The following is a 15,674-nucleotide window of genomic DNA, read 5'->3' as shown; positions in this document are numbered from 1 at the left end:
CAAAGTCCTTGAAGGTCTTTGGAGTTTGACGAGACATGTGTGTCCATCTGTCTGTCCCCAGACCTCCCGGTTGAGGAGCGCTGTCCCTGCCTGTCAAGGAGGCACAAAGAGTCTTGTCTTTGTCCACATCCCTCGAGTTCAGATGGCTCCTCTCCTCTCTCTGGGAGCCCCCAGTCTTTCCATGCTCGCTTTCTATTCACAGTGTTGGCTTTCAGCTCAGCAGGGCTGCGTTACCACTGCACAGTCCGCCGTAACGCCGAGCTGCAAGTAGACCAGAGGCTGTTACAGCACAGAACTAGCGTCTGCCTGTTGGTCTGTGTGTGGATCTGTCAGTCATCCCATACAGCAGAACAACAGAGTAGAGCGGGAGAGGACAGAATAGGCGACAGAGCGGCCAGCTGAAGGAAGAGAGAGGGGGAAGAGTCTCAGCGGTCCCTAAAACCAGTACAAATCCTTGCTCTTATCCTGCGCCTGCAGACCTGAGAGAGGAAGGGGGGAAAAAGGAAGAAAAAGGAGAGGTAGTGGATGAGGGGAAGAGCAAGAAAAGGGAGATTAGGAAAAGAAAGGTAAATGTATTGCTGGTAAAAGCGGAGAGGCCTGAGGCAGGGAGGGGATGAAAGCAAAGCAACAGTGAAAAGGGAAGTTGACAGCTGATGTTAAGGCACTGATTGACAGTCAGTTTGTTGGGGTAAGCCACTTATGGTAAGTTGATCTGAGGCAGGGGACTTGATCTTCATTTAAATTGGATTTTCAAACTCTACAGGGCATTGTTTGTTATTGTAAAACTGTCATATAGTTAGAGATATAGTTAGGGATCTCCAACGCTGCTTGGATTCAAATCATCTGAAATAAAGAATAACAGAGAAAGAGAAGGCTATCTGATGGGCTTTCAGCTTTAGTGGGTTCATATGTTGGACCAGTGGTTTTTTTCACCATGTGCCAGAGTCTGCAGGTTTCCAGTCTGACCAAGCAGCCGATTAGCTCCTCCTCTCTGGATGAGAGTCTTAATTAACTGGTAGCAATGAACAGACAGGCAGCAACATGCATGTCATGCTGTGGCACCATAACAACTCTACTACAACAGCTTTGTTTTGATTGTATTTACACAAGTTTTCAACCCTGATGCAGGCTGTTGAATCAATCTTTCCGGTTTCTAATGACGCAGACACATTTGTGATTACACCGAGTGTTGTCTTGTTGTCTGACCTATGGTTGAACAGTTTGCTGCACTTGTGTATTAGGTTCACTCAAGTTGACAGTGCTCAATTATAAATAAGCTGGGGCCTGTAAATAAAAGTCACATGGACTCACGAGTAGCTTGGTTGGAGTTTTGGTAACCTGCCATCCTGCCAGGTTAAGGATTTTGGCCGCAGGGGCGAGTCAAATCATATTTGATTGCACTTTCTGTAACTTTATCTCGGATGGCAGATGTGGCTATGCTTTACACTAGGCCTGCAATGACTGATTATTTTAATTGTCAATTAATCCCTCAATTATTTTGTCAATTAATTAATCATTTAGTGTATAAAGTGTGAAAAATAACACCAAAGTCTAATGAGAAGTGATCAGAGCCCAGAAGTGATGTCTTCAAACTGTTTCCCTGGTCTGACTAACAGCCTAAGTATTAATTTTATAATATGAATGGAGAAAAAGAAGACACTCTTATCATCTTGATGATCTTATGGAAGCGGCAACCACACATTATCTGGGATTTTTACTGGATAAATGATTAACAGTGAATCGATTGTCAATTCATTTTCTGTTGATTGAATAATCGTTCCAGCATTAGTCTATACTGAAACTCACCTCCTCTGATGTTCATGCCAGCTAAGAACACATGAGGAAATAGCTGAATATGAGCATCTGCTGAGACTTGATCGTGCTAGGCTGTCCAAGCATGAGGGTCTGCTTGCTGTAAGATGTCAACATCCATCTCCATGTACCCATAAAACCTTTGGGTCAGCTCCTGTAGCTGGTTCACATTGTATTCTCACTCCTACCAAACCTCACTGCACTTCTTTTGGAGGACTGAGGCTTTTATTTTGGTTATTTGGTGCCACCTGAGTTAAAAATGAACTAAAGAAAACAAACTATGAAGTGCTCCAAACATTCATGGAGTGAATACAAAATCAATTTTTGGATGGTAATGGAATAGCAATGTGTGCTTCATGATGTCTGCCTTATTCTGGCTGAATTCCTGACAGACTAACACAGACCAAGCCATTATCAACTGGGCGTTGTTTAATTATCAGTAAAATACATCTGCTTTCAAAGGCCTTTCCTAGAAACAGCCTCTGGACAAACAAGTGTTATTCGAGTTACAGTATCACACAAGGAAACAGTAATTATAATTATTCAATGGCTAGTTTGTTGACCTTCCCTCTCCACAAAATTCACTGGCCTTTCCTGTGTTGAATACAGTGTTGGTGGGCGAACAGTGATGAAAAGAGAGGAGCTGCCTCGGTAATAAAGATAAGCTTAGCTATTAATTAATACATTTGGATTTGTTTGTCCAGAAACTGTGATGTTTGGCTGAGATGAAAACCTACAGACTCTTGGGTTACAATAGTTTGAAAACCACTGCAATAGAAAATACGCCGAGTTGAGCCTTTCATAACAACCATTACCTGTGTCCATGTTGAGTCCAATCTCAGCTCCGGCTCCAGTGAAAGCACCGCTCCAGGCCGTCCCAGCCCCCGAGTCCCCCTTCCCCCCAAGGTCACATGGTGAGGCGCTGGGCCCCGGTACCGAACTGCCGGGAGCCAAACGGTGGTGGGGCCTCACCGACGGCACCAGTAGCGAGCCGTAGCGTGGGTCAAACGCCGTGCTGTAGACCTCGTGCACCGCCGGGCGCGGGTAGGCCGAGCCCTGGGTGCCTATAGCGCCCCCTAGCGAGTACGGGTGGTGGTGGTGGTGATGGTGGTGGTGATGGGAGGGGTGCCAGGCATCAGGGCTGGGCTGGTGGAGGTGGCTGTGCAGGGAGGCGGAGGAGTAAGGGTCCCCAGGGAAGGAGAGCTCTGTGTGGGGAGCCGACAGAGCGCTGCCCAACGTGGAGGACACCGACGGCTGGTAGGAGCTGTTCCAGAACGAAGGAGGGAAACTTCTCTGGCTCATAGGGAATGATCCATCTGCAAGGATAGAAATGGACAATGCATATGAGTACAGCAAATCTGATCTCAGCGTTTCTCACTGTTTGCCAAAAGGAGCACCTTTTAAAGAAGGATCTTTTAGAGTCAACTGACCAATCCTAAATCTCGCCCCTTAATTGCAACCAGCCAAACGGAGCTTAGAAAATGTTGCCCTGGGACATCCATATGTCTCCAAGGGCGTGAATGCCATGTCTCTAGATGTTGAGGTGTTTTCAGAGATTTATGCTGCTGCCTTAAACAAAATTCCCTGGTGACACGTTGTACCTGAGGTCCCTGCAGCATAGACACACAGAGACTGAATAGAACCGAAACAAGACCACACGCCTCCTTTGGATCCACCTGTGTGTCCTGCCACACACACACAAATATGAATTGAGATTAACAAGCACACCTGTGTTTGGTTGAAGGTGTGAGAACGAATTCTTACTCTCCGCAATTCATGGGTTGGAAGCATTTTGAAACACTAATGTGACAGGAGATTTTATGCAGTAAGAGAATAGTGAGCTTTAAATGTCATCACTTCAGTTAACTGTCATTTTTGTGCTAATGTGACAGTTTAAACTTGTTGCCCCTTTTCTTCTGCATGACAAAAATAAGAGATTTGCCTTTGACTGAGCAAATTGTTGGTATTAAGTGACATTGATCCATACATGTGAAAGGCTTTTTATCTTTTCATTTTCGTATTTCTTTTTAACAGCTGTTTTAACATTGCACCACGAATACCACAGAATTTCAGCATTTGTTCAGACTGGCGTAAATGTAGTATGTAACAATAGAGTAAAAACTGCAGAGAAATACCTACAACAATACAACAACTTCCCTGAAAATGTGAAGAACCTCTGAATGCCAAATCTTAAGTATGAAGGAAAGGAAGAAATGTTCGGTACATCTCATGTGTCTCTAAGCAAATTCATCAAGTAAAGCCATATCACTAAAAATTGATGAATTATTGTCAAACATTTGCCTTACAGTTAAACGAATCACCCATGTAAATGTTTAGAAAATGTCATATTTCTCAAGTTTGCAATCCTTTTATTCCAACAGACCATATTGTTATGATTTCTGCCCTGTGCTATTTACACCAATTCCGTGCTGTCCACTTTGTTTGACTTTATGTTTCACTAACTACCAAGGCAGAGAGCCCAGCCTGAAACAAAACACACTTTCTGTTTCGGCTCGGCTCAGGCGGCCGAAAACAGTTTCAACATTGTTTATATTCTTACATGTGAAAACAAACCAAGACATGGCATGCCAAAATAAAAAAAATTAATAAAATAAGGTCAGTTTGATCCGCTCTGATGTGAAGAAAATGATATCACTTTGATTGATCACATGTTTGCTCTCAAGCTGATCAGCTGTGTCTGTAGGAAGGAATTATCCTGCACTGACTCTATATGAGACACTCTGATCAGATTCTACACAATTATGCATATCTACATTTTATTATTATTTTTATTATTACCCTGGATTTCAGTGTTTGGTTTAATAGTCTAATTGCTGTCTCAGAGGCGTCCGTCCTTGCAAGGATAAAAATACTGAATACATGTCATTTCTTTCATGAAAATTATGTAAAAAACAAACCAACCGAAAACACAATGTTGTTCCAACACATTGTTTGAACCTTCATGCAAAACACTGAAGAAATGAGAAATTTGATTTATGCTTTTACTGCAGGAAATGTGGGTAAAAACGCCACTGAGCAATGCAATTAGAGCAAAGTTTTCCTTTTCCTCACGTCTTTGCGTGGAAATAACGGTGGACAGTGTGGAGCTCGGTGGTTGAAAAAGTCAGGTATTGAATGCTGGCACAAAATATATCAGCCATGGATAACTTCAGTCCTGTATTATTGAAATCAGCTTTAAAAATCCTCAGAACAGGCAAACACTAGTTTGTATAGAATAAATGTACAGCATAATGCGGACACACACACACTGACACACAAACAAACTCACACACACTCACACAGTGTCTCTACCACTGTATAGGTGGGTCATTCTGTCTCGAGCCTTTGAAACCTGAGCAAATTCAACTGATTTCTTACAGAAACACAGAGAAAAGTCAATTAGTAAGAAATGACCTGAAAATTAGTGTGGAGGGAAAAAAGCATTAGGCTTAAAAAAAATCTAGAAAATTCTATAACATTACTTGAAAAAAAATACAAGACAACTCTAATTATTATAATTAGTTTAAAATTAATTTAAATGAAAATTACCAGAAAAATATACCATAACCCCCCCCCCCCCCCGCCCCCCCCAAAAAAGTTCTAAAAATGACAATTTAAAAATGTAAAAATTACAAGAAAATAACTATAAAATTACTGATTTTTAAATTCAGTTTTGAAAGAAAGAAAGAAAGAAAGAAAGAAAGAAAGATTTTTGTTGGGAGTTCAAAATAAAAGCCCACCCACAGGCTCCTGGGATTCAAAGGGTTAAGGAGTCTTAAGAGAATTCCTTTAATGGAAGCTTTTAGTGTCCCATGATGGTCTCAGTAATGCTCCAGAGGCTCTACCACCCAGACAAGAATACAGTTGACACACACACACACACACTCACACACCTCTGGCAGCCTTGTTGCTGGCTGAGGCGGGATATGCGGCCGGCTGGCTGAGGGCTCGACTGAAGTGTTCGTCCACCACGGCGCTGATGTCTCCTTGGAAGTAGGTGAAGAGGACGCAGCGGGAGCTCAGGTACTCGGCACCCGGTGGCGGCTCCTTGTCCTCCTCCTTAATGGCCGGGTGCAGGCCGTGCCGGCTGCCGCTCTCCTGGGGGTCTTGCATTTTGGAATAAAAAGCCAGTTTCTAAAAAAAGAAAGACACACATATTTGTAGGTGCACATGCAGCTCTGACAGACCTCAGAACAGTGACTGGCTGAGGGTGAAACGGAGAATTCAGAGAGGAGTACACATCTTTTAGCAGCACATATTAGTATTAGTAGTTAGTCTATAAGGAATCTAAACCCTCAGCATGACCTTTGACCTTTAAACCTGCAAATATTCACTTGATTTCATTAAAAACATGAGGGGAAAGGTGATTAGCAAATTATCACAAATATTACCACATTATTAAAAAATTAGCAAAAAAAAAAAAAAAGAAAAGAAAAGAAAAGAAAATTACATTCAGTTATTAAAAGCCCACATTTCAAGTTCAGATCAGTGATCCTTATCAATTTCAGATTTGTTGTGTTTAAATGTTTGCCTTTGATCTGAAAATCAGCAAGAAATTAGTAAAAAGTAGAAAGAAAATTACCACAAAATTTCCCAAAATTTGCACCAATTGATAAATAAATAAAATTAAAAAATAGGCAAATAAAAAAATAAATCAGTAAAAATTTGCAAAAAATAGTAAAACAAATTATTAAAAATATGCATTAATATAAACATATTTAAAATTGGTTTACACAGAAAATTACCACAAAATTGCCCTAAAAAACAATAATAAAAAAGACAATTTCCAAAAATTGCCTCAAAAAAATAAGAATAAAAAGAAAGCAAGTAAATAAAGTGAAATTTTGTGAATAAAAGCCTGCCCACTGCATTTTGAACTGCACCTCAGCTGTGCTTACTGCAGTTTGCCTTACAGGATAGTACAGATGTACAGAAACTGATGTAGTGATGCAGGTTATATTTGAACAACAGAATTTACCACCTGCTGAAGCTGACATAACTCTGGATGAGGTGCAGTAAATTCACAGTATGCCTGAAGGTAATATAAATCTGAACGTTATGTGACGATAAGATCTTTTAAGGGGAATAAAAAACAATGTAAAATATTGCTTTTCTGCTTTTGTGGTTGTTTGCTTTAGATCATACAGCTTACCCTCCTCTTACCATGCATCATACTCAGAAACAGTGTACACATGCAGATTTACTGCTGGCATTTTCCAACTTATTTATTATCATTTTGCAGGAAGCCATTACTTCTGCAGGAAATGAGTGGAGATTATTCATTATTTGAATTATTCTTTAGAGCTGAATTTTAAAATAAGGTCCAGATTTTTTGAGCTGGGAATGTTTTCAATCATTTCAAATTTTTGGATCAGCCCCCCCAAAAAAGTCCAAATTTTAATTTACTTAATTACATGACTCAGATCCAGATTTAACAAATTAACTCTTTTTATCTTGCTATGAAATGCTGCAAATATAGGCTGCCTCGACGATTTGTTCAGTCGGATGTGAGGCTGCGGCTGATCCGCGGGCTGTTTAGGTGACAGGATGTTTTGGCACTATGTGAGATATGTCTGGATGTTGACCGAGAAGTTTTAAGAAAGTGGAAAAAAGTCATTAAACAGAGTCTGGAAAGGCCTCACCAAAACCTGCTGCCCGACCGCTCACAGGCATCTCCTGCACTCACACAAATAAATATGGAGACGAATATGAAATGTAGATCTGAGAGGCATTACCGCGGTGGTCAGACTGTAAAAATGTGATATGAAGACGTCAAGATAAACGCCAATTAACGTGTAAATTGCAGGCTTAACACATTATCCCGAGCTGAATGCTGTAAAAGCAGAGCGCAGGCTTGTGTTCGGGGGACTCAGGCTGTTATTGTTGGATTATTTGTGTCCGTCAGTGTGCCACACGCTGATCATCAGGTGGAACTGATCTGTGAAATTGTGCGCAAAAAAAAAAAAAAAAAAACAATTATAGAATGATGTGGCATATCCAATAATAAAGCCACAAATCACTTTTGCCGGAGTCGCTTGAATAAAATCTCATCAGCAACACAATGTTTGGCTTAATTATTAAGACAAGTATCGATTAATCATAATAGTAGACCTAATACATGTGATATTGTCAGTGGGGATTCGACGCGCGTTTTTTCTACTCTCTCTCTCTCTCTCTCCCTCTTTGCGCTTATTAACTTTGGACAAAAGAACTGGCAAAAGGAAAACGTAATCGCTTCAATTTAGTCTAGAGAAATTCAAATATCTATATCAATCTATATCTATTGATCTATCTAGGGTTGCGAACACAGACGAAACTTTTACATGTGTCCTACTCCAAACTGCCCCCCTAAAAAGGAATAGTTTTTTCTGCTTTCCACAGAGTGAAATTATTTTGCATTGGTGATAATAATAAGATGGGCCATTAATTATGTCTTACAGCAGGATAACAAGTGAAAGTTGCAGAGATGCGTCCTTGGGATCTCTACTGATTAATTAACTTTTATAGAATGGCCTGGGCTATATAAACCGTGTGTGGTGGCTGTAAAGACCGCACTAACTAATAAATGAAGTTTCCTCTATGTACAGATACTTCCATACCTGGTGCTCGCTATAAGGACGGTAGGAACTGCATGTTAAAAGTTTTCACATCTGATTAATAAAGTTTTCTGGATATTGAGAAATACAGTCCGCAGCCCGGGGGGGTCATGAGGGCGGTGGGAGCTGATTAATAACAGATATTTATAGATATGCACAGTCCATACCTGGTGGTGATAGGGGTTGTAGGAGCTGAAATAAGGCTGAGGACCAAACACTTGGTACATCACATCCAAGCAGCTCATGGCGGAGAATCACGGAGAACAGCCAAGCTTCATTTAGAAAGCAGCTCTGTTTAAAACGGAGAGGAAAGCAGTAATCCTGGTGGCTGCTGGGAAAGTGGCCGGTCGGGCTCTCCGGGCGCCTCCCTGCCGCTCGGCACTCTTTAGGCACGGGACAGAGGCGGACTGAGGAGAAGCCCCCAGCCTGCCGCGCCCTCCGACCAATCACAGGCCGAGCTCCACCTCCGCGCTAATGGCCTTTTAATTACCGGACACGGGATTCAAAACGTCTGATTTTACACCCGTGCATTCATATGCAAATAGGGGAGAGCAGGGCTGCTTGTCCCGCTTTTTACTTTCTTCATAATTCCTCCAAAACACTATCTCTTTACTGATTTCCTTTCCTTTCCTTCTTTTCAAGATGTTATGGAAACCTAAGCTGCCAGGTAGGAAGGGAGCCGCCTTACTCTCCATGAGCTTATTCAGATCAAAATATGTATACATGCACTGTCAAATTCAAACTGTGCCCTTGAGACAACCGTCCCCATCATGGGGTTGGCTGGCCCTGTGTTATTTACTGAGACAACACTGACAAAATCTGGGAAACGTGTTAAATGTTTATTTTTCCCTGAAATGGAACAATCTAAGGTATCCTGTAAAAATTCATGAAGCAGAGCTGAAGGCCAAATTACAATAATTAAAATATAAAAGTAACAATAATAACCGTCAGAAAAAAACAACATCAAGAATAATTTAAATAATAATAATAATAATAATAATAATAATAACAATAATAATAATAACTCCATCTCTGGGTATTTTACCCTGGTCAATGTTTTTTAGTTATTTTATCCATTTATTATTTAATCCTCGCACCATCCCCATGCACTTTCTTAATATACACTGTATTTTTAATTTGTACATGTGTAGTTATTTAGTATAGTATTACATTAAGTCGGTTATTTCCCTTGAGGTTATTGCTTATTGCTGTGTCTGTTTGCAGTCATGGCCCCTCAGGGATTAATAAAGTATACCTACCTAGTCCCAGAAATATATGCCACTTCAAAGCATTCTCCTTCCCAGGTCATGTAATACTGCAGCTTGGTCACACCCCTTTCATGTCTGACACCAGCACTCGCTGTCATCATCTGTCAGTGTCACACGGTTAGGGTTAGGCATAAAAACCACTTGGTTAAGGTTAGGGAAAGTTTATGGTAAGGCATGACGTATATTTCCTGTAAAACGGTGTATCTCAAATAGTGACATCATCCAGTATGAGTGCGTGTGAATTAAAATTTCAACCAATAAAACTCTTGAAACAAGATCTCTGATATCCTATCAGTTTGCATTTGTGAATGATCCTTCCCAGCCCTATGTCCCACCCAAACATCCTGCTTCAACAGGCAACACATAAAATCCTTGACGTACGAGTCCATGTCATGGGGTCTTAGAGCAATAAAGCCACGTGGTTAAGGTGAGGAAAAGGTTACAAAACGGAAACTGGACATGAACTTGGTCCCGCACAAAAAGCTCTTGCAAGAAATGGGAATCGCAATGAAATCCTAGAGGAAATATAGCAAAAAGTTCAAAAATCTACATTTTGACATGAAAAACATTAGAAGTCATCTTACCTAATTGATGTGTGGCTCATTGGTGAAATGACTGCATGTGAATTCTGTAATTTTTCTGAGTGCCCTCTACAGAGTGAGTTATACCCAGTGTGACAACCAGCCCTGTTTCCCCCTAATCGACAGGGCTGGAAACTGACCTGCTTCCTTCACATTCTCATAAGCTTTCAATTTGTTATGATTTTATACATATTTTGATGGTTCCTCACTATATGCTTTATTCATTTATTCATTCAGTCCATTTTATATGGTACTTTGCATTTATGTACATGTCAGTATTTTATGGCCCACTGCCATTTTTGCACATCCTCACTGTGCTGTAGCTGATATAATTTTTCACTTCCTATTCAGACATTTCTAACATATTCTACCAGTCAGTCTGTCTACTGAGTTGTATATGATGCCCTCTGTTACCTGTGTTCTTATTGAAAATCCTTTTTCTTAATATATTTGCCTTGTTTTTTTTTTTTTTTGTTTTTTTTTCCATCGCAGCATGCATTGAGACACCTGGACAGGTCTGAAGTGCATCCTTGACACTGGCGGTGGGTGTCCAAAGGTTTGAGTCCATTACAACACTTTTGTTTCATCATTTGGACAAGTTTACACTTTTTTTTTTTATGCCATATATATATATGCCAGCAGAATTTGATAATCCACATTATACCAGCATTCTTTTCAAGTATCCCACAGAGCGCCTTGAGTTGTTACACAATGCGGTTTGCCATTTCCCTTTTTGAATGTTGCTGAATATTGTTCTAGGGCGTTGGCATATATGATTTTGATTGATAGGGGCTCTTGAAGAACAATAGAGATACTTCAGTTGCTGATGACAGCAACATTTTCAAGACATATAAAAAATCCAAAGACCAGGCTGAACATTTTGCCTAAATTTTAAAAGGAAAACAGATGGAAATGGCATGTAGACCATCATGGGACATGAGGATTCTTCACTGAAATTCTGCAGGGTTACAGTAAGGAAAAGATTCAAGCATGGTCATTAGGATAAGTTCAGGGCTTCCCATTGACTGCCAGTGTAGTATAGATCAGTTCTACAGCAATTTGGCCCAAAGTCACTCAGCCCGGTCAACATAAAAAATGTTGACGTTTAAGGTTTTGACAAACCAAAGATATGTTGAAATGTCAACATTTTCAAGTTTTGTGATGCAGGGCTCTCGCCCGGGGCAGTAGACCTCCATGTCAGTTGTATAAACGTTCATTACGCCTTCGCGCAGCGGATTTTAAAGGTGAGGACAGGGGCTCATTTGATTGGTTTAAAGTGAATATGCTGTGTCAAACCCACTCCATGCCTTCTCTCCTCCCATGCACCGGTAGGAGGAACGGTGGAGTACTGAGCACGGTGTGCCCAACTTGCAAAATCCACCTGGCCACACCCAGTTGGTGAAGCACAGCTGCGCTGCGCCCCCGCCTCACCCGGTCTGCAAAACTAGAGCCCGCAGTCTAAAGCAAGCGAAAAATGCTGCATTAGGAGGCAGATGGGGTGTTGTGTGGTTGATGGCACAGTCAACAGGACTTTGCATCTGCACACTGGGGTTTGAACCCGATGTCAAGCAATAGCTGTGTTTGTTTTTAGCAAACATTTTAGCAGAGAATGTTACTTAACATTTCACAATGTTAACCGTGACTTTTCCTTTTCCTAACCTTAACCATAATGCTTAACATTTTCCTAAGCTTTACCATGACCATTTCCTAACCATAATCACAATGACAAACATTATCTTAACCTTAACCATGACCTTTTCCTAACCATAACCAAGTACTTTTGGGGGCTACTGCAGCAAACGAAGCAAACGAAACACAAACGTCAACAGTCAGGTGACATTGACGCAGGCTCCACTGCATTTGGCTGTAAATGTATAAATGTTGATGTGCAATGTACACTATATTACCAAAAGTATTCGCTCACCCATTCAAATGATCAGAATCAGGTGTCCTAATCACTTGGCCTGGCCACAGGTGTATAAAATCAAGCACTCAGGCATGCAGACTGTGAAACAAGACATTTGTGAAAGAATGGGCCGCTCTCAGGAGCTCAGTGAATTCCAGCGTGGAACTGTCATAGGATGCCACCTGTGCAACAAATCCAGTCGTGAAATTTCCTCGCTCCTAAATATTCCACAGTCAACTGTCAGCTCTATTATAACAAAATGGAAGCGTTTGGGAACAACAGCAACTCAGCCACGAAGTGGTAGGCCACGTAAAGTGACGGAGAGGGGTCAGCGGATGCTGAAGCGCATAGTGCAAAGAGGTCGCCGACTTTCTGCACAGTCAATTGCTACAGAGCTACAAACTTCATGTGACCTTCAGATTAGCCCAAGTACAGTACGCAGAGAGCTTCATGGAATGGGTTTCCATGGCCGAGCAGCTGCAGCCAAGCCACACATCACCAAGTGCAATGCAAAGCGTCGGATGCAATGGTGTAAAGCACGCCGCCACTGGCCTCTAGAGCAGTGGAGACGCGTTCTCTGGAGTGATGAATCACGCTTTTCCATCTGGCAATCTGATGGACGAGTCTGGGTTTGGAGGTTGCCAGGAGAACGGTACATTTCAGACTGCATTGTGCCGACTGTGAAATTTGGTGGAGGAGGAATTATGGTGTGGGGTTGTTTTTCAGGAGCTGGGCTTGGCCCCTTAGTTCCAGGGAAAGGAACTTTGAATGCTTCAGGATACCAAAACAACTTGGACAATTCCATGCTCCCAACCTTGTGGGAACAGTTTGGAGCGGGCCCCTTCCTCTTCCAACATGACTGTGCACCAGTGCACAAAGCAAGGTCCATAAAGACATGGATGACTGAGTCTGGTGTGGATGAACTTGACTGGCCTGCACAGAGTCCTGACCTGAACCCGATAGAACACCTTTGGGATGAATTAGAGCGGAGACTGAGAGCCAGGCCTTCTCGACCAACATCAGTGTGTGACCTCACCAATGCGCTTTTGGAAGAATGGTCAAAAATTCCTATAAACACTCTCCTCAACCTTGTGGACAGTCTTCCCAGAAGAGTTGAAGCTGTAATAGCTGCAAAAGGTGGACCGACATCATATTGAACTCTATGGGTTAGGAATGGGATGGCACTTCAGTTCATAGTATGAGTAAAGGCAGGTGAGCAAATACTTTTGGTGATATAGTGTATGTTGGGTTAAGAAACATTGACATTTCAGCGTATTTGTTGGTTTGCCGAAAAATAAAATGACAACATTTTATTCTGAGCTGAGTCACTGGAACGTACAGTATTTATAGTCTTACTGTTTAGGATTCTATCAGTCAGGCTTGGAATGATCCTGTGTCTTGATCCATAGCCTATGAAGGCATGACAGGACAAATGAAGCAGCACTGTCCTTTTTAACTAGTGAGCAAATTGGAATACCTTATAACCAATCTGTTTGACTGTTGCAAGAACAGTTTGTTCAAGAAAATTATGAACTCTGAATATGTAATTACACTGGGTAAAAACTTTATACCCGAAAGGTTTTCAAAATGTGGAAACACTGGATCTATGAGTTGCAGCACTCATACATCGTTTTAGGAAAGCTTGTTTGCTATCTATTAGTGTCTCTGCTGAAATATATCTGCAAATATAGTCATGATTAATAGGCTCAAAAATGAATTTGATTGATGATTCTGAAGTTGCAAGGAAACAGCTCTTTGTGGGTGTCTTGGATATAATGTGGGTGAGAAGTTTTTCAGAGTTATGAAATGCATTTTGGATAATATTGAACTGAGGCAAATTCTGAATACATTAATAATGACACAGTTACCCTGACAGCCAGTGATGTAATGGTACATGAAGAGGTGGCTGAACTCTGACCTCCAGTCATTCATCCTCAGACAGCAAATAGGAAAAACAACTGTTTCATAAAATAATTAATTTACAGCTCTCGCCCCCCTCCCCAACACAAACACATACACACAAAGACCCCATCCTCATAAAATATAAATAAATATGATACTGCTCATTATCATTCACAGCATGACTTTATAAAGACTTATGTCAGCCCACAAAGGCTGTCCCTGGTCACTGATGGGCACTTAGTGCCAAAGAGTAAGAAAACACATCAAGAGGAATGCAATACTATGAACTCCCACAATCCCTCAATGGCCTGCCAGATTCAAGAGGTCAGTGGTCAAATACTTTGCTCCTAATCTGGGGCCACTACTAGAAGCCAAGGGTCACTAGAATTTACCCACCAGTTATCATGGTTCAGTACAGTAATAATTACAAAAGTGATTATTTCACTCTGTGTTGCTGCACTGTAAATTATCTTGAATGGCGTGAGATCAAGGGTTTATGTTTAGTGACGCAGTAAGATGTTTCCACGCCAGTAAACCAAGGTAAGTATCCTTGTGTTCAAAAAGTTAATGTGATATCAGTGTGTTGTGGCAGTGTTTGTCACTGTCTTAAAGACTGTTCTCCCCTCCTCAGCGGGGCACGATCAGCCGACACACCTGTTCCCTCCACACAAGTGGCGTAGAGAAGCTGTTAAAACCCCAAATATCTCCCAGAATATCTCCCGGCTCAGCTCGCAGCCACTATTCAGTCATCGGCCTTTCAGGATTATGGAATGGGAACCCCCAAGGTTTGATGTGAAATTCAACCAGGAATGTTGAACACCCTCCCTTCTCCTCTGTCGCTCAGAGGTTTGGTGGATCTCCTTCCAGTCGAGGAATCGATTTTTCACCGCACTTCACATGACAATTCACCAGAGCGTGCAGCGGTATTGGTGATATTTTCATGCTGAAGAAAGGTGAGGGAGCGCTGAATAGGAAACGCCTCTTTAAGGCATTAGAGTTCAGTTAGCAGTTGGCTTAACCTCTCTGCAAATACTCAGACGATATATTGCTACACGGTGGCTGCCCCTGCTATGACTTGATGGATTTCCCCCAAACTCCCAAACACACACACACACACACACACACACACACACACACACACACACACACACACACACACACACACACACACACATCACAAATCTACTGGCCTGTCTAGTGATGATCTTTTCTGACTTTCTGCAGTCACAGGTGTACTGTTGTATTAAGGTAAGAATAATTTAAAGGGTATATAAACAAATTAGAAAGACTAACCACAGTTTTTTTTTTTTTTTTTTGTTGTTTTTTTGTTGTTTTTTTTGTTTGTTTGTTTGTTTGTTTTTTTGTTTGGCTTGGTTTGGTTTTGTTTGAAAGCTTATCCAGATATTGCTCATCCAGATCTTCAGCCCAGAAGTGGCCTCCAGCACATTACATCCAGTGTCAACTAACAGTAGTAAAACACATGAAAGTCAAAACTCAACACTAATGTCTATTATTTTACTTCATGAACATGAGGTCTGTCATTAGGAAAAAGAAACACAGCGACATGTGAATGTCAAAATTCAACTCTAAAAGGCCACAGTGATCCACA

General features: G+C 41.4%; 1 protein-coding gene across 1 annotated transcript; it reads right to left on the bottom strand.

Moving 5' to 3' along the window:
* Positions 1-435: 435 nt before the first annotated feature.
* vgll2a (vestigial-like family member 2a) lies at positions 436-8,653 on the bottom strand. The gene is made up of 4 exons (XM_030046622.1): positions 8,576-8,653; positions 5,706-5,946; positions 2,628-3,128; positions 436-479 (listed from the first exon to the last, which is right to left on the bottom strand). The coding sequence occupies exons 1-4, from the start codon at positions 8,651-8,653 to the stop codon at positions 436-438; spliced, it is 864 nt and encodes a 287-aa protein (XP_029902482.1).
* Between the last annotated feature and the right edge of the window lie 7,021 nt (positions 8,654-15,674).

This window comes from Myripristis murdjan, chromosome 24 (assembly GCF_902150065.1).
Source record: "Myripristis murdjan chromosome 24, fMyrMur1.1, whole genome shotgun sequence".
NCBI lineage: Eukaryota > Metazoa > Chordata > Actinopteri > Holocentriformes > Holocentridae > Myripristis > Myripristis murdjan.
This window is presented reverse-complemented; position numbering and strand designations above follow the sequence as displayed.